Source organism: Lepidothrix coronata, unplaced genomic scaffold (genome assembly GCF_001604755.1).
Source record: "Lepidothrix coronata isolate B3197 unplaced genomic scaffold, Lepidothrix_coronata-1.0 Scaffold204, whole genome shotgun sequence".
NCBI classification, from domain to species: domain Eukaryota; kingdom Metazoa; phylum Chordata; class Aves; order Passeriformes; family Pipridae; genus Lepidothrix; species Lepidothrix coronata.
The window spans coordinates 84911-110794 of record NW_016690384.1 but is presented as its reverse complement, the minus strand read 5'-3'; the positions used below and the strand labels follow the sequence as shown (position 1 = coordinate 110794).

At 53.7% G+C, this 25884-nt stretch overlaps 1 protein-coding gene across 1 annotated transcript; it reads left to right on the top strand.

Moving 5' to 3' along the window:
* Window positions 1-10676: 10676 nt before the first annotated feature.
* On the top strand, window positions 10677-24564 carry PALD1 (phosphatase domain containing, paladin 1). Its single transcript, XM_017832738.1, has 19 exons — window positions 10677-10874; window positions 11024-11126; window positions 11328-11507; window positions 11583-11738; window positions 11841-12001; window positions 12136-12211; window positions 12866-13014; window positions 13099-13195; window positions 13302-13406; window positions 15831-15926; window positions 16120-16254; window positions 16850-16966; window positions 17051-17230; window positions 17728-17925; window positions 18252-18392; window positions 19009-19080; window positions 19258-19398; window positions 22047-22202; window positions 24339-24564. The coding sequence occupies exons 1-19, from the start codon at window positions 10690-10692 to the stop codon at window positions 24486-24488; spliced, it is 2598 nt and encodes an 865-aa protein (XP_017688227.1). The 5' UTR covers window positions 10677-10689; the 3' UTR covers window positions 24489-24564.
* The last annotated feature ends 1320 nt before the right edge of the window (window positions 24565-25884 follow it).

Below are 25884 nucleotides of genomic sequence, written 5' to 3'. Positions count from 1 at the left end.
TCAGGGTACTGGAGTTTTCTTCTGACCGTGACCTGGGGTGCAGGGAGGATTTTCCCTTCCCTTTGGAGCAAACCCCCCCTTGCGGGTCAACCCCCAGTGGTACAGAGAGCAGGGGAGGGTCAAACCCAGAACCAACAGCAGAGGGTTAAGGGGGGGACTCAATTGCAAAATGTCATGCACAGAAAAATCTGATTTTCCCATAAAGAGGTCTCCCACACCCAAAATTACCCCAAACTGATCATTTGTCCTGTTTCTAGTTGTGGCTGCCCCATCCCTGGAAGTGTTCAAGGCTGGGTTGGATGGGGCTTGGAGCAACCTGGTCTAGTGGAAGGTGTCCCCTGCCCATGTCAGGGCTGTTGGAACGAGACGGTCTTGAAGGTCCCTTCCAACCCAGAACATTCCATGATTTTGTGATATGAAATCAGTCCTGGCCAAGGAGAACAGGTGGGTGTGAACATGGGGGAGCAGCCACCCCCATCTGGGCTCATCCTTGAGGGCCCTGATGGACCTCATCAGTCCCAAGTGGCCCCACCTGTGGTCTCCCCATGCCCAGGAGCACATTTAATCCCGACTACACCCCTCAGCTCATGCTGTAGGCTTGGCTGCCCCATCCCTGCTGCTCCTGGAGGATCCCAGGTGAGGTGGGGCTATGTTGATAGAGATGTGTTAGCACAAATTGTCCTGGTCTGGAACAATTGTCATTTTAATAATCATATGGAACGGTTTGGGTAGTAAAGCGACCTTAAAGTCCATCTTGTTCCAATCCCCTAGCCACGGGCAGGGACACTTTCCACTAGATCAGGTTGCTCAGAGCACCATCCAACCTGCCCTCAAATACTTCTAGGGGTGGGACACCATTAATATATGTTAGTATATTACAATTTATAATGTTTTAAAAAGTTTTTAAACCAGATCAGTCTCTTTTATACCGTCCACTCTAACTGGGGAGGGGTCTGAGCAGCAAAAGCCTTTCCCCCCATGGCAGGGAGGGCACTGAGGACAACAGAGGTTGTCCTCTCCCTCTGGCTACAGAGGGTGCCCCCAAACTTTTGTGGGTGTTTCAGCAAACTTGGGCATGCAGCTCCATGTGTGAAATACCACAGTGACACATCACATTCCCAAAACACTCAATCCCGTGGGATTGAGATGGATTGAGGATTAAGAGCTGGTTTGGGGGGGCCCTCGGTGCACCCTGGTTTGGCCACACTCAGCGTGGTCCTGCCATGAGCTCCCATGGATTCGGAGCTCGTCGCTGCAGTTTAATTCTGCAGTGTCAGGGAATTTCAGAGCGTGTGTATGGAGGAGAGGAACACGCTGGGGAAAATGCTGACGAGGCATTTGGGAGCTTCTTTCCTCCAGGTCTGGCTTTGCTCCTGCGATGCCAAGCTCGGGGGAGAGACAACTGGTTTCCTCCCGAATTTTGGGGTGTTTTCTATTTGTTAATCCTGGCTTCTGAAGCCCCTGCAGTGAGCTGTGTGTCTATGCATCCCTTTGGATGTGCTCCTCCCCGAGGAAGTTTCTACATGCTGAATCGGGAGCTAAAAATGGAGAATTAAAATAAAATAAGTTTTAAAAAGTTATAAAATGTCAATCTAGGACTGTGAAGTGCAGCAGAGCAGCTCAGGGCAGGGTGTTTTGGCTGAGCTGGAGGCCAGGAGCCTGGCTAATATCTAGGATCCCGATGAACAAACTTTCCAGCCCTGCTTTCCAGCCGCTACCATTTTCGGACTGCCTCCGGGCTGCGTTTACATTCCTGGCCCTCCTTCCCAGCACCACTAAACGTGTTAACGCCATTTTTCTCCTTTTCCTTCGGCCTGTTGGTATCCTATAAACATTGATCCGGAGCAGCACGGCAGCGGTGGGTGGGAACTGGCGTTGGGTTCCTCCTAGAAGGGGGGCTCTGAGGGACCCTGCTTCAACCCAGCTGAAATGTGGGAGGGCAGGTAGGAGCTGAAGGGACTGGGGTTTTATGGATTAGCTAAAATAGCACGTTTCCATGGCAGTGAGGGAAACCCGAAGCCACCTGATGGCTTCAGGCTGTGCTGTGCTGGACACCAGCAGATGAGCAGACCTGGGTGCTGGACCCGCTGGTACAGGTGGAGTCATGGCAGGGACCCACCGTGATGCCTGTATGTGCTGAGAAGCAGCTGAGTGGGCAGCAGTCTTATTTCCCAGGAGTTTGAGCAGCCCGAGCATGGAGAGATGGCTCTCGTGTTTGGGGGTAAGGAACTGCCCTGATGTTTCCTATGGAGCCAGGCTGGGTGAGCTGGAGGTGTTCAGCCTGGAGAAGATTCCAGGGAGACCTTAGAGCTGCTTCCAATGGCTAAAGGGGCTCTAAGAGAGCTGGAGAGGGACTTTGGACAAGAGCATGAAGTGACAGGACAAGGGGGAATGGCTTTGTACTGCCAGAAGGGAGGGTTAGATTAGGTATTAGGGAGAAATTGTTCCCTGTGAGGGTGGGGAGGCCCTGGCACAGGTTGCCCAGAGAAGCTGTGGCTGCCCCCGGATCCCTGGAAGTGTTCAAGGCCAGTTTGGATGAGGTTTGGATTAACCTGGGCTAATGGAAGGTGTCCCTGCCCATGGCAGGAGGTGGAACGAGATGTTCTTTGAGGTCCCTTCCAATCCAAGCCAGTCTGTGTACAAAAGTAGCAGGGCAGGGGTTCCCTGCAAGCCCCTCACACCAATCCCAGCCTGGATCCTGTAGCATCCCTTGCCCTGACCCCCATCACACACATCCTTCCCTGCTCTTCCATTTCTGGAAAGGAAAAGGGCTTTTTGGCTTTGAGAGGTGTTGCCTTGATGTTCCCCAAACTGCAAACCTGCCTGGAGTGGTGACACCTGCCAGTCCCCTCTCTGTCCCAGGGAGGTGTCACTGGGAGAGTATGGAAGGATCAGTGTGGTTGAGGGTGTGCTGGGGGTCCCTGAGGGGGACAGATGCTGTGGCTGAGGGCTGTTCCTGGGGACAGGGGACTCCTTTGTGCCAGGGGACCCTGCTGAGTGTGGGTGCTGCATGCTGAGGGTCCCTGAGGGGATGGGTGCTGTTGGGGGGTGCTGTGTGCTGGGGGTCCCTGAAGGAATAGGTACTGCATCTCGTGGGGTCCCTAAGGGCACAGTGACTGTGGATGGGGGGGGTGTCCATGTGCTGGGGGTCCCCGAGGGGACGGGTGCTGTGTTTGGGGGGTGCTGTGTGCTGGGGGTCCCCGAGGGGACGGGTGCTGTGTTTGGGGGTGCTGTGAGCGGGGGGTGCTGCGTGCTGGTGGTCCCTGAGGGCCGGCGCCGTGGCCGGAGGGTCCCCGCGGGGCTGGGAAGGGATGTAAGGGGCGGTACCGGGGGCGTGTTCCGGAGCGGGGCGGGGGCGGTACCGGCCTCCCCTCGGTCCCATCCCCGTTCCCGCCCGGTCCCTCCCCCGCCGAGGCGCCGGCGGTCGGCGCGGCCGCGGGGCTGCGCTCCCGCCACCCGCTCCCGCCGCCCCCATGGGGCGCCCGACGGCGTGGCCAGCCCGGCGCGGGAGCTGAGCCCGGAGCCGCCCCCAGGTACCGTATGCCCCCCGGGACCGGCCATCCTCCCCATCCCGGTCCCAGGCATCCTCCCTCCACCCTCGCCCCGGTCTCGCCATCCACCCCCCCCCGGGACCGGCTCCCCCTCTCATCCCTTCCCCAGGTGTGGTGGGGGTTCGTTTCCCAGCCCGGTGCGTGGGGAAGGGGGTGGAGAGGCTCAGCCCTCGAGGGTGCCCCCCCTCCGTCTCCCGACTACCCCTGGGTGGCTGCCACCCCCTCCCCGGGAGATGGGGAGCCGGGGTGTTTGTTGGGTACGGGTCCCCTCTGGGTGTGTGTCCCCAAGCCAAAGGGTGGGGGGCGATGGGGAAAAGGTTTGTTTTGCTCCAGGAACACAGACCTTACAGCGTGGGCACGAGGTGCCCCAGCCGTGGCAAGGAGAGTTTATCCGGAGCCAACGCTGGGCTTCAAACCTCTGGAAAATAGATGGCTCACTAGTTTTGAGGCCCAGCATCCGCCCCGTGGCATCCTTCCACCTCTCCTGCCTTTGCAGTCCTGTTTCCTATTTAATAGGGGCTTTTCTCTCCCTCTTTTTGCCTCGTTGGAGGCTGACCCAAGCGGGGAGCTCGTGTCTGCTGTGGCTCGAGTCCCCCGAAGTAATTTCTGGAGTTTGCATCCCTTGCCTTACACCCCCAAAAGCCGTCTGGGGAGCAGACTCTGAAGCGGGGAGCTGCAGGATGGCTCCCTGCTGGAGGATGAGGACGGAGGAGGAAGAGGAGCAGATGTAACCACAGTGCCTTCCCTGCTCGGGGTCTGGGGTTTGGCTCTGCAGCTCTCACTTGGGGAGCACGAGAGGAGCGGGAAGCCTGGGATCGCTCAGGGATGGGTTTCCCGCTGGCACGTGCAGGGTGCGGCGCAGAGTCCGGGGGCCTCCCACCCACCCATGCAGGACGGGGTCACCCCCGCTGCCGTGCCGCTGGGACGTGGAGGATGTCCTAGGAGGAAGGCTGCCTGCTCCCGCTGGGCTCCTGGCCGGCATCTGTAGCTTTTCGAGGCTGAAAACGTCCAGAAGCCTCATCCAGGCTGCGTTTCCGATGGCTGCCGGACTTTTCCGGACCTCTTTCCCTGACCTTTCCCCGGCGCATCCTCTTAGTGCTGGCGGGGGCGAACACTCCCTCTTCTCCCTGCAGCGCTCCGGACCGTGGTACTCGTCACATACCGAGCGGCGTCCCGGTTGTTTACCCTCCCTGGATGGGGGGCAACAGCGTTTTTTGGGGTGGCTGGGCTGAGAGCAGGCAGGCAGGCATTGCCTGAGGAGGAGGCAGGCGTGCAGGCAGCAGCGGTGGGACATTTCCTTCCTGGAAGGCAGGAAGTGATTATGCCTTTGCACGAATGACACGGAGCCTAAAAATAACGGGCAGGTCTCTGTTGTGAGCAAACCCCCCCCGAGATTTGCTTGGTTTTGCTTTATGTATTAAGAGGGCGGGGTGGGGGGAGAGGAGATCCTGGGAGCGCGAGCTCCGTATCCTGCCGCGTCCCAAACCGCGGCGGGTGCTGGGCATGCATGAGGTGCTGCTTGTCCTGGGAAAGGTGTGGTCCTGCAGCAGAGCCTGGCGTGGAAAAGCGGCCCCGTGTAAAAGGAGCCATCCCGTTGCTCCGCCAGCCTTCCCCCCGTTGGGAGGGGAGCCGGTGGTTTGCTATGAATAGCACAAAATCATAGCCCTCGCCTTCCCGAAACGCCCTGGCCGGCTCATCTTGGCGCTGGGCACCCCGGGGTGGGAGCAGGGTGTTGTTGTGGTGGTGGGGGGCAGCCCGAGTCCCCCACTGCTGGAGACCCCCTGCTCCCCTCTGGGGTCACACCGCAGAACCTCTGGCGGGGAAAAGTTTGGCAGGTCTGGGTTGGGTTTGGGGCTGTGGTGCTTCCTGGTGAGCTGGGGACTGTTTGGTGTTGGAGAAAAGCTCTGCCACAGGACGATGGTCTCTTTGGAGATGCTCCCAGTCTTTATCTCCAGCCTTTATGGATTTTGGTTTTGTTTTTTTTCTTTGCACTGTTGAAAGGAAACCCTTCAGTGAGAGTGCTCACAGGTCTTGAAACAGCTGGCAGCGAGCTGACAGCACAACTGGCAGTGCTGGCGCTTTCAAGTCGGGGCTTTGTTCCTCTTTCCATTGATGCTCATCGATAAAACCCCTCTCCTCAAGAGCAGGCAGCCTGAATACCTCCTGCCTGCCCAAAAAGCAGCACCCCAGGGACAGGCAGGATGTGTGAGGGGACCTCATGGGGGAGCTTTAAAAATTGCAGTAAAGGAGTTTTTTGGCATGTTGTAGCTGTTACAGGTGGGCTCTTGGCAAAATGATGGAGTCACAGAGTGGTTTGGGTTGGAATGGACCTTAAATGTCATTTTGGTCCACCCCATTTCCATGGGCAGGGACAGCTTCCACTAGACCAGGTTGCTCCAAGCCCTGTCCAACCTGGCCTTGAGCGCTTCCAGGATCTTAATTCCTTCTGGGCTTTGCTTAGCAAGGAGTGTTACTAGTGCTGATTAATGAGTCACTGCAGACCAGGTTTGGGAAGAAGGGCTGCAGCCTGGCTACCACTCCCAATGGATACCAGTAACCCCCTCATTGGTGGCTGCCCTCGTGACGGGGAGCACAGTCACACCCCCATTTCTGGGCTGAAATCCCTGCATGCCTTCTTTTTCTCCTCCATTCCTTGTCTCAAACAGCTTTCTCTGACTTCAGGGTAAGGAGTTTTAAATTGAGTAACTGAAGGCATGTTGGTCACATGGAGGATGGGGATGTGGCACTCGGTTTTCCAGGAGTCCTGGAGAGGAGACAGGAGCATGTTGGGGAGGGGGTGTGAAATGCCTGGTCCTGATTATTCCGGATGTTTCCACTTGGATTTGGGGGAAGGCATCCCACGGATGCTTTCCTGTCCCACTTTCCTGTCCCACTCGGTAGATGCTAATGGTGGAGCACAGGGTGCACGGGGGATCAGCAGCACCGATCTCGGCCTGATTGGGAAATACCTCTGGGCTTTCTAGGAAATGCTGCCTATTGAGTTATATTTTTGGCTGTCAACGCTGGCTCTCCAAGGAGCTTGTGAGGATGGAGGGTGGTTGCTTTTACTCCTTTAAAGATAATAATAAATCAGTCAAGGCTTGTAAAATCAGAGCTGTCTGCTGTGAACTTGCCTTTCCAGGGCCTTTTCCTCCTCCTGCCAAGGTGCTTTTGGGTTGATTTGAGGCATTTTGGGTCTTGTGGCTTCTTTGCCTTATTTTGCCCTCGCAACCCCGTGGGTGGACAACACATTTCAAATCAACCACAGCTTAATGTGCTGTTTCTCACCTTTCTTTTTGTTTTATTATGTGTTTATAAGAAGCCGAGCTGCTTCCTTCCGGCATCACCTGGAACAACAGGAGCCTGGTTCCCACACAGCCTCTGCACCGGGATATCTCCTGGCACAGGCAGGCTCTCCCAGCAAGGCTGTTTGTACATTTTTTTAATTTTCACTGTTTTTTGATAAAGAAGGTTAAAGAGCACGCCGGGGAGGGGGGCTTGGCTCCAGCGCTTCCTCCGGGGTTTGGTGATACCCCCTCCGGCAGCACTGGGGCTTCCTGCCGGCCACCACAGTGTTTCCTGCCTCTCTGCTTGGGTCAGTGGTGCTCCAGGGGTGACCCTCAGTCCCTTGTGGATGCATCCGTGCCAGCTTGGTGCCGAAAAGCCGCTGGGACCGCCCCACACCGAGAGAGGGATGGATGTGTCGGGAGGATGCTGCTTCCCAAAGGGCTTTGCTTTTCATTTAAAGGAGCTTTAAAAGCTATAAAATATCTTGAGGATGCACGGAAGGAGATTTATTTGATTTATTTCCTGCTGACAACGAGGTGACCAGGCAAGTGCACGCTTCCTCCTCATTGCGGCGGCCGGGGCAGATGCATCCTGCAGCTGCAGCCCGCCTGCCTCCCACTATATTTAGTCCATTGTTTGCTCCGGCTTTGAGTCCTGGCCAGGTCCCCGGGTGTGGGAATAACCCCCGTGCTGGGTGGAGGGGGAGAGGAGCAGCTCTGTGAGGTGGGACAGTGGAGGGCTGAGCACTGTGTGTCATTGTAACTTATGTGGGAGAGGCTGCCGAGCCCAACTGGCACCTCATGGGATGCTCAAGGGGCACCTCTTGGGATGCTCAATCTGCATCCCAGTGCTGCTGGTGGCTCCTCTGGCATTGGCAGGGCTGGATGTTTTGGAATAGGGTCTGGAGGGGAAAGGAGGCATCTCTGCATTGCCCACCTGGAGGCTCTGCTTCCTTGTTAGGCAGCAGGAATAATTAGCTGGCAGCTGCTGGAGCTTTGAATTTCGGCAAAACACCTGGAGAAGAACAGTGCCAGTTTGTTCAGTGGGATGCCCTCGTGCAGGGTGTCGGTTCTTTTGGGAGCTGGGGAGAAAATGGGCTCTTTGTTAACAAACCACGGCCACGATTGATCTCAGGCTTGTCTTTTGGGTCTCTGAGATGAGGGCTGTGAGGGGATGAGCTGGCTGGGGGAGTATTCCTGGGGTTTGTCCCAGGAAGAGGAGGAGAGGGTGCAGACAGGAGGCCAGGATGCTGTGCAGGGGGGTTTGTCTCTGCATCCTCTCTCTCCTGGAAATGAAACCCTCAAATACTGTGTTGTGCAAGGGAAGGGATGCTTAAAACCAGCTCACCCTGGCCAGTTGGTAATCCATTGTAAAATCCATGTGGATTGCAGCCCAGCCTCCTAACTTAAAATTGTAGATTCTCAGGCTGGTTTGGGCTGGAAAGGACCTTAAAGCTGATCTCATTCCAACCCCCTGCCATGGTCAGGGACACCTTCCACTAGACCAGGTTGCTCAAAGCTGCATCCAACCTGGCCTCAAACACTTCCAGGAATGGGGCAGCCACAACTTCTCTGGGCAACCTTTTGCAGTGCAGGAACTTCTCATAGTGTTTGCTGACTGTGTCCTGATACTGGGGGAAAACCTGATATTTGGATTAATCCAGAGCCCTTTGGTGGGCTGGTCCCTGCCAGGCTGTTCATTGGGCTCCTACCTCCTTTGGCTGGCCTGTGATGGTGGCTCCATTGCAACTCTTTCCATCGCAGCCATCAGCAATATTTGGAAGAGTTTTCAGCCAGGATAATCTTGTCTGTTCTCCTGGGATAGGGTTTTGCTTCCCTACCCATCCCAGTTTGTGTCCCAGCTTGTAGGGTGGGTGGTGGGAGGGTGTAAACCCTCCTGGTCCCATCAGATGCAGCAATACCAGTAAATAGCTGCTCCTGTATGGATAACACCAGTGCTTCCCTCTCCCTGTGGCTTTTTAAAGCAGTTTCCCTGGCTGCCCAGAGCACCCATTTTGGGTAATTTCGGTACTTTTCTTGCTTGTTTTTGCCTGCCCAACCGAGGCAGGGAGGCGGGGTGGGGTGGGGGAAGAAGCTGAAATGTGATTTCCTCTCTCCATTCATTTTGTGGTTTGAAAGACAATTTCCAAATCTGCCCGGCGTCTTTTATGCCTGTTATTTCTTGGTGTGGTTTGTCGGGTAAAGAAAATATCCCTGAGGGATTTAGGGTGAAGGTGGGTGTCTGTGGGGAGGGGTGAGAAGGATGAAGGAAATACAGAAGATGCCTGACTCCAAGTTGGGGGTGGATTCTCCATCCCACAGCATGGGGATGCTGGAGCAAATCCAAAGGGATTGATCCAGCTTGCTGTTGAAAAGATGCACCCATTCTGAGCAAAATGAGGGGAAAAAAGCATCCTGGCTGGATGCCCCAGTCCTGCTTGTTGCCTGAGCTCTCCAAAGCCACGAGTGCCTGCTCTGAAACATTCAAACCCTCACTATATATAGATTTTTTTTCCTTTATTTTTGCCCTGACAGTGTTTATGTGAAAGAAACACATGAGGACTTGGAGAAATTGCACTGGCCTGAAGCAGCTGAGGGGCTTTTTCCCTCCCCCCCCCTTGTGTGTAAAAGAAACCAAGCTGCCTAATGGTGCAGAAAATTCACAGTAGAGCAACAAGTTTTCTGCAGAGCAGGGAAGGAGGATGGGGAGGAGGGGAAAATGTGTGCCTGGGCACGGTCGTCTCGAAATAGCACATTTTCCGGAGGCTTTTCCCCCCACTTGAAGCATTTGCAGCTGCTGGGGGCATCGCATTCCCTGGGATCACAGTAAGGGATTGATCCTGTGCTACTTGTAAGGCAGGAGGAGCAGCTGCAAAAGGATTTGTAGGGGGAGGTTAAAGCCATCCCAGTATTCCCAGCACCGAGCGTCGCCTCCGAGCAGGTACCGTCCCAGGTACCGTCCCGTTCGGGTGCTGCCGGGGTGATTCCCATGCAGCATCAGCACCATGGAGATTTTACTGGGGACGGTCTCGTTAGCAGTGGGCAGAGTTTTTGTTTATTCCAGGCTGCCCCCTTGCCATCTCTCACTTCATTTGGAAACCAGGATCCGGCCCTGGCTGCTGCAGACAGTCGACTCATTGTCCTGGACCGGTGGAGTGTGGCGGGATGCTCCTGGCTGCCGCCAGCCCTGGCCCTTTTGATTCCATCCTTGTTTAGGGATGAGCTCCCTGGGGATGAAGGGGGGGCTGCTTTCGGGGGTCCTCCACCTGCCCTGGGTACTCCTGCAGTCTGAGGATAACTGGCTGCTTTAAAGGCAGATTTGCACACGCAGGTCTGCTCCAGGCACACTCCTACATCCCAAATTACTAAATATTCCTAAGATCTGCTCTCCGTTCAAGTGTTTCCTGCTCAGGGAGGAACCCTGGAGCGGTTTGTGGGTACTGGGAAGGCAGGGGATGAGGCGAAGGCTGCGCCGCCGTGTCCCTCCGCGGGGCCGTGTGCTGACTCAGCAGGTTTTAGGGACCGGATCCAGCATTTCGCCCTTTTTTCCCCCCTCCCATTCCTTCCCTCCTCAGCCCTGCTTTCACCTCCCTGATGGAGGGAGCTGCATGGCAGGAGGGAAGGAAGCCTTTTGTAGGAGCGGAAGGGAGAGGGCTGGCTTAGCGCTTCTTCCCTCGCCTGGGTGTCGGCAGGGGGGTTGCCCTGTGCCCGCCCGGGATTTTCCCTGCCTAAATCAGGAGCGGCTGAAAAATAAATTCCTCCTCCCTTTCTCTCTCTTTCTTTCTCCCTCCTCTTTTTTCCCCGCGGCGGCTGCTGCTGCTTCCCTGTCCCGGCGCAGCCGCCCACAGATTATGGGTACGACGGCCAGCGCGGCACAGCAGGCAGTTTCGGCATCCCCCCTGGAGAGCCGGGCGCCGGGAGACGGCAGCATGGAGGACCAGCGCTCCCTCAGCATCCACTCCTTCCAGACCCTGGGGCTTCACAACAGCAAGGCCAAGTCCATCATCACCAACAAAGTGGCGCCCGTGGTCATCACGTAAGTCGTTGGCAGCCCCTTGACACTCCAAAATTCTGTTTTTCCCCACTCCCTTCCCTAAATATTGTTGGTTTGGGTTGTTTTTTTTTTTAATCTCCACCCGTGCCATTGGTTTTTTATCTTTACCCACCTGCACATGGCTCTTGCAGGTACAACTGCAGGGAGGAGTTCCAGATCCACGATGACCTGCTGAAGGCCAACTACACGGTGGGACGCATTTCTGAGGCCACACTGGAGCACTACCTGGTGCAGGTGAGCATCCCACCGCCAATTCCATCATCCAAACCGTTTCAGCCTGGGATTTGTAGACCTCAGGGTTTTTTGGGGGGGCTAATTTTGAAGATCACCAAGAAAAAGCCACTTCTCTTCTCAGCTGTGTTCTGGGATGCGTAAGTCCCAGATTGCTCGAATCCACCAACTTCCCACCTTCTCTCTTTTCCTCTTGTTTTGCAGGGGAAATATTTCATGGTCAGGGATGTATATGGAAAATTAGATGTCTTGAACACTACTGGCAGCTGCGGCGCTCCCAACTTCCGACAGGCAAAAGGAGGCTACGCCGTGTTCGGGATGGGCCAACCCAGCCTCAATGGCTTCAAGCTCGTGCTGCAGAAGCTGCAGAGAGAGGGCCACAGGGTTGGTGGCAGGGTGGGGATGGGGGTGGAAGAAGGCAAGAGAGCTTTTAGGCAGCCTCTCTCCCCTTTCTTTCAGGAGTGTGTCTTCTTCTGCGTCCGCGAGGAGCCTGTGGTCTTCCTGCGATTGGAGGGGGACTTTGTGTCCTACACCCCCCGGGGCAAGGAGAACCTCCATGAGAACCTGCAGCAGGGAGTGCGGGCGGAGAGCCTGGAGCTGGCCATCCGGAAGGAGGCGAGGAGGGGTGGGAAGGGACCGCCACGCCAGCCGTGATGGGGTGCATGCATGCCCCCGGCTCAGAGGCAGGTTTTGACGGGGATTCCCCATCCCCTCTAGATCCACGACTTCGCACAGCTGAGCGAGAGTGTCTATTACGTGTACAATGACATCGAGCGGCTGCGGGACGAGCCCCACGCGGTGCGGGTGCAATGTGAGGAGGACATCCAGGTGACAGAGGAGGTCTACCGCAGACCCATCTTCCTCCAGCCCTCCTACAGGTGCTCCCTTCCTCCTCCTCATGCGCAGTCGGGGCTCTTGATACCCCCTTAAGCCACGTGTCCTCCATCGTGGTGGGGATGATCCCGCTCTGTGGTCCCGTCCTCCTGACGAGGGCTGTCCCTGTGCCCGGCAGGTACCACCGGCTGCCCCTACCCGCCGAGGGAGCCCCTTTGGAGGAGCAGTTCGACGCTTTCATCCGCTTCCTTAGGGTGAGCCGGGGAAAAGCGCCTGGTCCATGGGGGCCACCCCGGGTTGGGATTTGCTCCTGTGCCGCATCGGGGACCGTGGTTTCTCGAGAGCATCTTCCGGTTTTCCTGTACACTGCCTGTTAGAGGATGCCTCTGCCTGCAAATTCCCATTCCACTTGCTGTAGGATCCTGCTGGAGAAGTCCATGTTGTCCAGCTGTTTGTCCCTACCCCTGGCCACCTCACAGTGACCTCCCTGGTGAGGTGACCCTCCCTGGCCACCTCACAGTATCCATGTGCAGGCGGCTCTTCCCTAAACGGGTTTGGGAGGAATTATCCAGATTTGGTGCAAAAGTTTTCCATGGCAGAGCTTTTTTTTTTTTCTTTTTTTTTTCATTCTAGAAGGTGAAATCTCAGCAAGTTGGAGGTGGGTGGTGGGAACATCTCCAGTGGGGTGGACAGGCCAGCATCCACTGGTGGCTGGAGAGGGCACTGGGAATGCAATGAGCGAACCACCCATTGTGCTGTCCTCAACTATCCACACCATCCCCTGAGCAAAGGGGAGATGCCACCTATCCCTCTGTGCTGTCACCCCCACCCCAGCCATTGACAGGGCAGACCTGGCTCTCCTGGAAGCCACTGTGGTCCCCACCCATCCCTGTGTCCCCCCCTCCTAGGAGAGCCCCAGCCTGCTCCTGCGGGATCCCGGCAGGCCCCCGCCGGCGCTGCTCTTTGGCTGCCAGACTGGCGTGGGCAGGACCAACCTGGCCATGGCCATGGGCACCCTCGTCCTGCACCACCACCGAGGAGCTGCCCAGAAGCCCGAGTAAGCAGGGGAGAGCCCAGGGTCGGGGTGGGGGGATGCCCGTGCCCCCACAGCTGGTTTGATTTCCTCCTTCTCCCACCCCAGCCTCCCCCACCTGCCTAAAACACCTCCCAGGGACAGGCTCCGGGTCATCCAGGCCTTCATCGAGATGGTCCCCAAAGGCCAGCAGATGGTCGAGGAGGTAAGGGGGTGCTGCTGAAGCCCCTAGTGGGGTGGCTGGGAGGGGAGGGATTGTTTCCCCTCTGATCCAAGGCTTATGGAGCTATTTCCCCCTTGCTCCTCCCAAGGTGGACAGTGCCATCGCCTCCTGCTCGGAGATGCACGACATGAAGGAAGCCATCTACGAGAACAAGAAGAAGCTGGAGGGGATCGGGGAGGACTATCAGATCCAGGTACAGTAATCAGAGGATTGCACGGATGCGAGCTGTCGGCACGGGATAATTTATTGAGCTGTTTTTGCGCTGGGATGAGAAGAATGTAAATTCTGGAAATCCAAAGCTTCCTGAGAGCTGGAGATTTCCCAGCGATGTGAAACCTGAAAGGTTGTGGGGCTTCTCTTTTTTTTTTCTTTTCTTTTTTTTTTCCCTTTCCAGTTGTTTCAAAAGCCATAAAATTGAGCAGGCTGGGATTGGGGGGGGAAACAGGCTGTTTTGGGCTTCGCTGCTGCTTCTGGTGGGTGACCTCAGGGGCAAATAATATCCTGTGCCCTGGTTTCATCAGCTCTAAAATTGGAAAATCGATATCAACCTGGATGGTAAAAGTCCTCGGGAGCTGGGAGGGATCATTGCAAATATGGTCACTCAAGGTCAGGGTTTTCTAGCTGTAGATGCATTTTGTTTCCCATTGTTTTAAAGAGCCATCAGGGTGATTTTCCAGCATGGAAAGCTGTGGGACTCCCCTGCTGGCCTGGAGGGCTCTACACTAGGTGATGGAAGGGAGGGAGGGAGCTCAGGTAGAAGTGCTGTCCCAATCCCAGCCTCTTTGGAGATTAATTTTCCTATTTAAATACTGAATGTGGGGTGGCAGTGCTGGGGCTGGTTTTAAAGAGCAATCTGAAACCAGGTACCGTGCAGCAAAAAAAAAACCCATGAAGATGATTAAAGGATGGGAAAAGAAGGCATTTAAAGTCCCTTTTTTGGCATTTAATGGCAAATCCCAAATTTTATCCCCCTTGCCCCCTTTTAGGGCAGATTTGGATATGTTTGGTGCTGCTCATGTGCTGGTAGGTTCTCTTGTATAGTAGGGGAATCTTTGACACAGGGCAAGGGATTTTCCTACTGCATTGAAGCCTTTCCCTGGCTTTTCCCTGTTCTGTGTCATCCTGGACTCTAGGGAAACAAATGGCTGGGGGACTGCCATAAATAAGCCCTGAGGAGTGTTTATTTGAAGTCTTTGTGGAGCAAGAGCAGGTTTAAACAGTGGCAAGGGGCCAGGAAAATATGCTGGGGGGAGGATGGAGGAGGGGAGAGGGGATGATGCTCAGACATGGGAAAACCAGCCTGGGCTTTATAGTGTTGGAGTGGTATTGGGTGAGCTGGGTGATTTTTTTTTTTTTTTTTTTTTTAATTTTTTTTTTGGGGGGGAGAGGAAGGGCTTTTCTGGGCATAGAAGAATGAGGTCACGCTGGACAGTGGGTTTCTGTCTGGATTTGGGGGGTAAAAATGGAGATTTAAGCCCTCAAGTGATGGAGATGCCGGTGGATCCCAGTATGGGATGCTGAGCCACAACCGGATCGCCACGATACCCAACTGCACAGCTGGGATGTGAGTGGATCATCCCCCTTTCCATCAAAAGCCTATTTAAGGGCAATATGAAGAGATTTACCTTGGGTGAGAGCACGGGGCTGGTTTTGATTGCAGGAATGGAGTGCTGCAGAAGCACTGCTCCACCGTCAGCGCTGCCGGCAAACCCGGCACGGCTCCATCCCTGCAGGCTTTGTTTTGAGTTCCCAGAGCAAATCCCACTGCCTTTCCTCTTGATAAATGACAGCAGGCCGGATTTCTCTTGTGGAGAACAAGTAAATATTCATGAGTCAGCCACGTAATTCAGGGATGAGCAAACCCCACTCGTGGAGCTGACCCCGGGCACAGCCCCATCTTATAGGATTTTCCATCATACCCTGGGAAGTAGGTCCTGATGGGCTCTCCAGGTATGCTTGTGGATGCCATGCTGGGTGCTGCTTTGCTGGTCAATTTGTTGGATGGGATGCTTGGATGTACAAACCCCCACCCTGAGGTTTCTGAATTACGGAAAATCCTGAGGGTTTGAGCTTCATCCCTGGGAGGGGATAGCTGTGGTGGGGCACATGCCTTCTTTGGGGAGGTAATGATGAAGAGGAGGAGGAGAGCTTGCCTGGAGCCAGTTACTTGTGCATCAGGATGCTTCTGGGCATGAAGGGAGAGATGGGACACTTGGGAATGAAGGATATAACAGGGTGTGTGGCTGGCAAGGGGACCTCTCTCCCCAGGGATGCACCTCATCCAAAGGCCACGGAGATGGCTGGGGTGGGGGCAGGACCTAGCATTTTCCAACCCACTCCCCCTGGGTTTGAATCTCCTGTTAACATCTGGCCAGTGTATCCATGCAATAGCAGGGCCCTTGGGTCCGGTTGGAACTGCTCCCAGCATGTCCTTGGGCTACAGGGAAGCTTTTGTTTGAGCTGAAATACAAATTCATGTCTTTAAGCATCATTTAATACAGAAAACTTGAAATGTTTAATTAAAAAAAAAAATCATGAGAAGAGCGTTAGGGCTTTTTCCCAGCCTCCTGCTCTGTGTGGGGTCAGCATCACGGATTCCCTCTGCCTGTGCTTTCAGGGGAGCAGCACCAAAGAGTATTTCCTCCAGAGGACTTTACAGAGTCTTGAATGCTATTTCTACTTGATTGCTTTCAATTACTACCTTCACGAGCAGGTAAAAGACCTCCCAAAAAACCTTTCTTTGCCCTTTGGCTTTGTCATGCAGTGGGGAGGGAAGGGGTTTCCACCTCCGAGAGTTTTCCAGGAGGTTTTCTCCAGGAGGTTTTCTCGGTAGGGCCGTGGGTGGTGCCCAGGCAGGGGGTCGAGCCCAGCTGACGGCGCGTCCCTCCCCGGCTCCCCGCCGGCAGTACCCCCTGGGCTTTGCCCTCAGCTTCAGCAGGTGGATGTGCCGGCACCCGGAGCTGTACCGGCTGCAGGCGGGCATGAACTCCTCAGAGCTCACCATCACCATGGACCTTGTCACCAAGGGCACACGAGTGCTGGTGAGTGCCCGTCGTGGGTGTAGAGACAGGAATGGCGCCTTGCTGGGATTGCTCTTCCTCACAGAGGTTTGAGGGGTGGGGAGAAGCAAGGGGTTTTCCCATTGTAGGGCAGGCGCTTTGGGGTCTCCGGGTCAGCGTTGGGGTCTGGGGTCCATGTCCTGCTGGCATCCTTGGCAAGGATGGAACTACAATGTCTTTAAGGACCCTTCCAACCCAAACCATCCTGTGATTCTATGAAGGATACCTGTGTGGGCAGAGATGCTCTGCACATGGATGTGTCCGGCCCCACAGACCCAAGGTACCAGGGTGCTGGAGCATCCCATGATGTGAACTTAAGCAGCAGCTCAGTGTTTCTGGTGGTCCTTGGCTGTGATGGGGTGAAGGAGCCCAGGGCTGTTGGTGCCTTGCAGGTTGCCTGCAAGAAGAGCATCTCCCACCTTTGAAACACAGCCGTGTGGCTTTGAGCCCTGGATGCTGCTGTTGGAAAGGTTTGGGGACTTCTCCTGAGCAGGGACCGTGGGTGAGAGGTTGTGGCGTGCTGGGAACCCCATGGTTGGGAGGGGGCACCCCTTGCCCAGGCGTTGCTCCGTTGCAGGTGGCAGATGAGCGTTCCTGCCCGGATGTGCTGAGCACTGCCAAGGAGATGAGCGTGGCCAACTTCCGACGGGTGCCCAAGATGCCTGTCTACGGGACAGCACAGCCCAGCTCCAAGGTGAGGGGCAGGACCCCACACTGGGCAGGGACCCCACATCGGGCTCCCAGACCTCCCATCACCCTTACCCACCCTTTCCCCTAGACCCTGGGCAGTGTCCTGCGGTACCTGACGGATGCCAAGAGGAAGCACGCCCGCATTGTCTGGGTCAACCTCCGGGAAGAAGCGGTCCTGGAGGGGAATGAGCAGATCTACACACTGCGGGAGCCCGGGCACCTGGAGGAGCTGATCCCTGTGCCCACTGCCTCACCCCAGCAGCTAGAGGTGAGCTCTGCCTGCTGGGAGATACTCCTATGAGCCCTCGTGGGGGATTTCCTAGAGGCTTGGATAGTCACTCAGCCCCTGGCGCTGCTGGTTTTGTTTTCCTTTGGGAATGAGGGAGCAAAGCAGAGATCCTCCCTAGAAGAATTTAAAGTTTGCCTTAAAAGCCAGGGTAAAAGGCACCTGGGGAAAGGGGAGCAGATGTTCCCAGCTGGGTTTCCAGAGGAGATAGGCAGTGAAGGGTTTTGGCTGCAGCAGCAGCACAGCTCTGTGGAGGAGCTGCCCAGTGTGATGGGAGATGATGCTCCTGAGGCTCCCATCAAGCACGGTGGGGACTGTGGTCCTGGGTGGAAGTGGTAGCCAGGACCTGAGGTGGGATTTGGAGTTGGCTATGGGGTGTTTAAGAGGTATGTGAACCTGCATCTAAAAAAAAATAATTAAAATCCTACAAAAATTAGGAGGAGTGGGTGTTACAGTGAGGGTTTCTCCATCCCCTGCAGAAACTGGAGGCTGCCCTGAAGGGTGACCTGATGAAGTGCCAGAAGTGGCTGGAGGTGTACCTGGAGGCAGAGAAGCAGATGAAGATGTTCAAGAGCTGCCTGACCACACAGGAGATATTCAGCCAGCAGAAGAATTCCTGCCAGGGGCTCACCTACCGCCGCATCCCCATTCCTGACTTCTGTGCTCCCAAGGAGCAGGTACCCCGGGGATGAGATGGTGCTGCTGCCTCCTTTCCAAGCCATCTCTGCTGCTGTGGGGTGAATGTCACTTGGCTGCTCGGTGCCACACAGCTCCAGGACTGTAGTGACATGCCCAGGCACGGTGTGGGGTACTTGCCAGGGCAGGGAGATGTTGCATGGAGAGACTGGGTGCCTTCAGCTGGGTAGGGATGGATCTGGGAGCAAGGGGACCGGAGGCCGTATGGCAGAGGGGGGGGTGCCACGGTGAAGAAGGGAGGTGGGCAACCTGTGTTGACCTGCAGTGGGCTGCATCCCTAAAAACCCACTGGCTTCACCCCTGGCAGGACTTTGACCGGCTGCTGGAGGTGATGAAGAGCGCCCTGGCCGAGGACTCGCGGGCAGCCTTCGTGTTCAACTGCTGCAGCGGCCGGGGCAGGACCACCACGGCCATGGTCATCGCTGTGCTCACCCTCTGGCACTTCAACGTGCGTACGGGGGCTGCGGCTCTCCCTGCGGGCTGGGCTGGAGCAGGGCCTGCTGGGGAAGCTCTGCAGGGTTGAAAGGAGTGTGGGCAGGGCCAGGGTGGGCTGGAGGAGGTGGACATCTGTATGTTGACTTCTTGGCGCGCCTAACCCCCAGTGAGCTCCAGGAGATGTGTGGGTGCATCCCTTTACCCCCTTCCCGAGAGCTCCCATGCCAGGATGAAGGGTTAAAGGGCAGGAGAGATCATGGAGTGGTTTGGGCTGGAAGGGACCTTAAAGCTCATCCACTTCCACCCCCTGCCATGGGCAGGGACACCTTCCACTAGCCCAGGTTGCTCCAAGCCCCGTCCAACCTGGCCTTGGACACTTCCAGGAATGGGGCAGCCACAGCTTCTCTGGGCAGCCTGTGCCAGAGCCTGGAACAGTCCTCTGTCCCAGAGATGTGGCTCCCTCCTTGGGTGGGGATAAAACTTGGGTGTTCTCTGCCCAGCAGAGGGGAGGTGGGGGCTGCCTGGGCCCTGGTGGGCTGGGTGCAGGCTCTGCATTTCTGCTCAGCTGTTGGGCAGTGAGGACAGGGCTGTGCAGCCCATAATGACCCAGCCCCCTCTGACCACCCCAGGGCATCCCTGAGATGAGCGAGGAGGAAATCGTGAGCGTACCTGATGCCAAGTACACCAAAGGGGAGTTTGAGGTGAGTCCTTGGCCATGACTCTGTTTTAGGGGTCCCCCTCCAAGCCTGCTCTTTGCTGCCTTAACCCACAACTGCTTGTTTGGAGGGGCTGGATCCTCTCCTGGGCAGGGATAGAGCAGTGGGATTAAGGGGAGCAGGCACCTGGTGAAGCCCCTTCTGCTTCTGCCCGTGTTCCAGGTGGTGATGAAGGTGGTCCAGCTCCTGCCTGACGGTCACCGGATGAAGAAGGAGGTGGACATGGCCCTGGACACGGTCAGTGAGACCATGACGCCCATGCACTACCACCTCCGGGAAATCATCATCTGCACCTACCGGCAGGTGAGCTGCCTCTTCCCACTGCCCAGTTCCAGAGGGTGCAGCTGGGCTCTGGGACCAGCCCTGCTGAAGCTGTTTAGTTTCCTGGGATGAGGCTTTCTGGAGGGATATGCCAGGGCTCTTGTGGTCATGGTCACCCAGGGCTGTCTTGTATCGTGTTCTGTCCTGCATCCCACCTGGTCTGCTGCTGTTTGGCATCCCTGCTTTTCTGGTGCCATCCCGAATCCTATCCCACATCCCACCTGTCTGGTGCCATCCCATATCCCACCCAATATCCCACCCATCTCTCACTGTCCCACATCCCACCCAGAATGCTGCCATTCTGGCACCAACCTGCATCCCACATCCCACACCAGCCTCCATCTGATCCAGCATCCCTTCCATCCCGTGAGGTACTGCCGGCAGAGGGCAGGACTGGTCTGTCCCGCTCTGCTTCCAGCCCCAAAGGCTCCTCGTGCTCCTCTGGGCTCGGGAAGGAGACCCATCTTTGGGAAGAGGAGCCATCGTTGGGAAGGGACCCATCCGTGCCGGTGGCATCCCATGGCCGGCTGAGCCTGTGGTCCACAACCCTGTTTTACTTGGGAGCCTCTATGGAGCTGATGAAGAGGAGAAAGGATTATTTTGATCAGATTTGGAATTTTTTAAGCTGTGCTACTATTTCATGGGGCCTTGGACAGGCTGAGCTCAGGACCTGGCATCATTCCTTCCCTGGGATGGTTTGTGCCGTGTCCTGCCAGTGATTCCTCACTGCAGCTTTTGCTCCAGCTGCCATCGATCCATGTTTTCAATTAATGGCCATGAACGATCGATAAGGGGAAGAGAAACCAAGATGTTCAATCACCCAGTAACATCTGCAGCTTCCCTGGGGATTTGCCTCCTGGTTTCTGGAGTCCTCTGCTTTTTATTTTGAGGGGCTGGGAGAGGAAAACCTCTGGAGACCTGACTATTTGCAGCAATAGCTATTATTTATTATTAATAAATTTATTATTGCACATTTATTTATTATTTATTAATCTAATTTTATTTGGGGTAAGTAATTTAATTTAAGTTTGCTTTTTTCCTCCTTTATCCCAGGAAGGTGGCCAGGTGGGAAGTCGCACCTACCTTATCTCATCCTTTGCTGCTGCGGAGCTGAAAATTCCCACCCTAAAGGGGCTGCAACCTGTTTTATGGATTTAATTCTGTTCTCTGCCAGGGCTGTGTGCAAATGCTTTAATTTTACTTTATTTTTATTTTTTTCCTCAATGATGAGCAGCTTGGAGAAGAGAACTGTGGGAATCGTGATTCTGGGAGATGCTTTGCAGGGTTAGGGCAAAGCAGGAGGGAAGGAAAAGGTGCTTTGGAACTTGGTTTGTTCTGACCTCTTCCCACTCCTAACTGGGAGGAAAAACCTGGAGAATATGAGAAAATATAAATAATGGGATAAAAAAGAAATGATAGGATAGTAAGATCATAAATAATAAGATAATAGGAGAAAAATAAATAGGTGGATATAATGATAAGATGATAATAAGATGATAAAACTAAATAGGTGAATTTAATAAGGTGATAAATAATAGGATAATAAAAGAAAAAGCAATAGGATAATAGAAGAAAAATCCATAGGATAATAGAATAAAATAAAAAGTAATAGGATAATTGAATAAAAATAAATAATAGAATATAAACCTAGGATAAATAATAGGATAATAGAATGAAAAATAAATAGGGTAATGCAATAATAAGATAAATAACAGGATAATAGGATTTGCTCTTCACAAATACTGGCACACACATGTGGAGCAGATACCTTTTCCAAAGGGCAGAGCTGAAGTGAGGAGTGGCTGCTCTTTGGGATGGTCTGTGGGATGGTCTGTGGGATCAGGGCTCTTATTTATTGTTTTATTTATTATTTATTGATTCCTAGAAGGAGCATTGTGCAGAGCTTGTTCCTAAGAGCTATAATAATACTAATAAAATTTATTATATAAAAATTATTGTATAATTAAATACAATATATAACAACAACAATAAATATAAACAATGAATCTATGAATTTTATAGTATCTGTAATATAAACCATAATAAAATAGATATTTATGATAAATATATATATATATATATATATAAGTAATACTAGAAGATGCAATGGCCATCAACTTCAGAGTGGGACACTGGGTGGCCACATGTCTTCTCTTCCTCTGGCAACGGAGGCTGAATCCAGCTGGGGAATGCTTTCCAGGGAGGTGTTTTTCCCTGGGGAAATGCTTTGCAGTCCAGGATCTCATGGCTTGGGGTACAGTTTGCACCTGGGCACCTATTCCTGGCTCCTGGGCATACCCCCCGACCCCTTTATCCATCCCTCATCTATTTTTGAGCTCTGCCCCGTAAGGGCAATGTTGGCGTACGCTGGAAACCACAAGGAAATGCGAGCCTGGAGTGCCAAGTGCCAGCGGGAGCGGGAGGGAAGGATGTGCTTATTTTTGTCCCCAGAGTGGTCCTCCCCCTTCCTATGCTCCTCCCATGGCTTTTCCATAGCACCAGAGGTCCTCCTGGGTCTCTCACCACCCAACTTCCAGAGTGGGATGGAGAAGGAGCGTGGGTGAGGGCTGAGCTGCCTCTGGGATGCTCTCCCAAGGCAGGTACCAGAGCCAGGTTCCTGTTCCATCCAGGGAAAGTCGGGCAAGGATGAGAAGGAGACACGGACACTGCAGCTGAGGAGCCTGCAGTACCTGGAGCGCTACATCTACCTGATCCTCTTCAACGCCTACCTGCACCTGGAGAAGAAGGACTCCTGGCAGAGGCCCTTCAGCCTCTGGATGCGCGAGGTGAGGCCTTCCCCGCCTGAGCAGACCTCACCCAATGTCACCTTCACGTGGGAATACGGGAACTTACTGGGAAGCAGAACACCATCTGTAATTTGTTTACGATTTCTGCGTGATTGTTTGGGGCATCATCCGTGGTCCCTTTGCTCTGGGCAAGCTCCCCAGGCTGGGGGCAATCATGGAAAGCCACTGGAGATGGATGGAGTCCCACCATATGGATGGGGTGCTCTCCCACCCCAAACCTGCCCTTTTCTCCTCTTTTGAGTTTCCCAGGGGTTTAGTTTGATCTGCCAGGTGTGATTGCAGCATCTGGGGCTGGGAGGCCACTAGCCAACCCTGACTGGCCAGGGCAAGTGGCACAGGGTCTGGGAGCGTGGGGATGGTGGCACCGGGTATCCAAGGGAATAGGGAACCAGCTGGAAAAATGGAATGGGGAGTCCCTAAGTTATCCATGTGGAATAGGGGTGTGAGGAAGAGACCCTAAACTATTCGTATTTCCTGCTCAGGGGGGCTACAGCTGCTGGATTTATTTGGAACACATTGCCTTACATCCAAGCATTGAGGGGGCTGTATGTTTCCCTGGAAAAGGGACTTCGGAGGTGGTACATGTCATGGTGGGGGCATAGGGGCATGTGTGTGCTGCTACCTGCAGGTATTATTCTGCCTGAGAGGCAGAGGGGAGGAGGGGAAGCTGAGGACATGGCAATTTTAATGATGCTATTATTACTGTTATTATATTTTATAGGTTATTTACATGTTGTTATTTTATTACAGCATTTTATTTTATTATTTAAAATCTGTATTTTATTATTATTTCCTTGTATTATTTCTGTTGATGTATTCTATTATTTTAATTGTTTTTATTGCTATTAGCATTTTTACCTTTTCTTGCTGTTATATATTTTTGGGGCAGCACCTTTTTGGGCTGCAGTTTCAATGCACTGGTTTACGTGTTGTGTTCCCTCTTTCCCCCTGTTTGCTGCACCTTCCCTTTAATGCAGTGCCTTCTGGTGTTGAATCTTTTAATGCTGCACCTTTTGGGGCTGCATTTTCAATGCACAGATTGACATCTGTTCCTGTTTGCTTTTAATTAATTACATCTTTTAATGGTGCACCTTTTGGGGCTGCATTTTCAATGCACAGATTTACATCTGTTCCTGTTTGCTTTTAATTAATTACATCTTTTAATGCTACACCTTTTGGGGCTCCACCTTTTGGGGCTGCATTTTCGATGCATGGGTTTCCATCTGCTCTCTGTTCCCATTTGCTGGAGCATCTTTTAGTGCAACACCTTTTGGTACAGCACCAAAAGGTTTAAGGCAAAATTTTTGGGGTTGGACCTTTTTGGGCTGCATTTTCAATGCATGGATTTACGTCTCTTCCCATTTGTTGGAGCATCTTTTAATTCTGCGCCTTTTGGGGCTGCATTTTCGATGCATGGGTTTCCATCTGCTCTCTGTTCCGATTTGCTGGAGCATCTTTTAGTGCAGCACCTTGTGGTGCAGCATCAAAAGGTTTGAGGCAACGTTTTTGGGGCCACACCTTTTAGGGGCTGCCCCCTTTAGTGTAGGTTTTTTTAACGCTGCACCTCTAGTGCTGCAGCTCTTGGTGCTGCACCTTTTAGTGCTGCATTTTCAATGCATGGGTTTACAAATGCCCTCTGTCTCCCTGTTGCTGGAGCATCTTTAAAGCTGCATCTTTTGGGGGTCCACCTTTTTGGGGCTCCACCCTTCTGGGGCTGCCCATTTTAGTGCTGCCCTTTTAATGCCACATCTTCAGTAGGTGGGTTTACAGCTCCTCCCACCCCATCCCCCCATTTGCTGGAGGGAAGGGAAATGCACCCAACCTGTGGATACAAGGAGCCTTTGACCCCCAAAGCGCCCCTTCCCGCTGCACAATCCCTGCGTTTTTAGCAAAAACAAGGCGCCATTGTAGCTTTTTGGCAGGAAGGTGCCAAAGCCAACAAACCCTGTGACGACTGACCCCAGCAGCAAGGAAGGGGCTTATAAAATGTATAAAGTGGGGCTGGAGGGCAGCTGGAGGGGTGCTGCAGGGGAGGGGGTACCCGGCTGGGGGGGACGCAGCGACTTTTCATCCTCTCCTGGGGGAGTTAAATCTGTCTTCTCGCTCTGTTTTCAGGTGGCAGCAGTGGCTGGGGTCTACGAGGTCCTGAACCAGCTGGGATTCCCTGAGCTGGAGAGCCTGGAGGGCAAAGCCCTGTGCACACTGCGGGGCCGCTGGCAGGCACAGGGAGCCACGTCCCGCCCCTTCCGCGGGGAATTCCTGTAGGGTCAGGGGCGTGAGAGGACCCCCCCGCTGCTTTCTCTGGGGTGGGGAAGAGGAGGGGAAAAAAAAAAAAAAAAAAGACTGTTCCCAAAACCTGGGGGTGTGGGGAGGGAGGGGCAAGCCCCAAAGCTGCCTTAGAGCGGGAGAATTTCTGGGGTTCTTTTGGATGCAATAAAAATGCTGTAAATTAAAAAAATCGAGGCCTTCTTGGCTTTCTCCCTGAACCACTGCAGTGTATACACAAATATATGTATTTATACACACAAATGTGTATTTATATATGTAAATATACATGTATATATACACGGATATATATTTATACATTTATGGCTCCATGTGTGTATGTATTTGTATATATGGAGCCATAAATACTTGTAGCCTGGATTAAGACTCGCAGGGATCCCAGTCACTGCAGACCTGGGTATTTTTAAGGTTTGGGCGTCTTTGTTGGTTCTTTCCAGCTCTTTCCAGTCATGGATGCAGCTGGAGGAAAGGCAGCTGTGCCACCAGGTTTTGGGGTCCCTGCTTACCCCTCTTAGTCCAATTTCAGTGCCAAGGTGATGCTGAGCAGGTTGAGCTGCTCAGCAAAGGCTTAAAAGCACAATTGATATCAGGACATTTTTCTTTTTTGAGGAAAAGGGAAAGGGAAGAGTGAAAAATGAAGTTAATCAGATGCAAATGAGGGGTTCCAGCGCCCCTCCTGCCCTCACAGTGGAGGGAAAGGAGCCTGTGGGAGGTGAGGGGGGAAGTCTGGGCTCCTGCCCGGATGGAGGGGTGATAAAATAGAATGGGAAGCACAAAAGCAGGAGCACACGCTCTGTCTGTCCCAGCTCCGCTTTCATCCGCTGCCAGGGGTGGGAGGCGGCAGAAACTCAAAGGTGGAGGGTGGAAAGAAAAACAACATTTTTAAATAGCAAGCGCTGCTTTTTCTTCAGCCCCAGTTCCCAAGGGGTCCCTCATTCGTTCTGTCTCAACCACGCACATTTTGTGTTTACTTTTTTATTTATTTTTTTTCTCAGGCAGAAATACCTGCCTGAATGTTTTGTCCCTCGCTGAGTGTTTCAGTGTTTGGATAATTTGCTGCTGATGCAGTCAGACAGTTGATCCAGTGATTTCAAGAGGCTGTCGATGCTATTTTTTTGCTCTTATTTTTCTTTTTGACAGAGCACATCCTTTCTATCCTCACATCACCATTTATTCTGCCTTACTAAAGCAATTACCTGCAGGCTCCTTTGCTTTCAGCCAGGCTGCAAATCCATCCCCTTCTCCTGTCCCAGCACCAACCCTTGGAAGTCCTGCCTATTAGCCCTGTCTTAATTAGGCAGAGTTTTTAATTGCTTAGGAAATCTCAACCTCTTTAATCTTGGTAATGAAGGCTGGAGCTTTGCATCACCTGGTT

Coding starts and splice junctions, on each gene's coding strand:
- PALD1 (XM_017832738.1), top strand. CDS start 10,690: ATGGGTACGACGGCCAGCGCGGCACAGCAGGCAGTTTCGGCATCCCCC. Junction 16,967..17,050: donor CAGCACAGCCCAGCTCCAAG/GTGAGGGGCAGG, acceptor CCTTTCCCCTAG/ACCCTGGGCAGTGTCCTGCG. Junction 18,393..19,008: donor TCACCCTCTGGCACTTCAAC/GTGCGTACGGGG, acceptor TGACCACCCCAG/GGCATCCCTGAGATGAGCGA.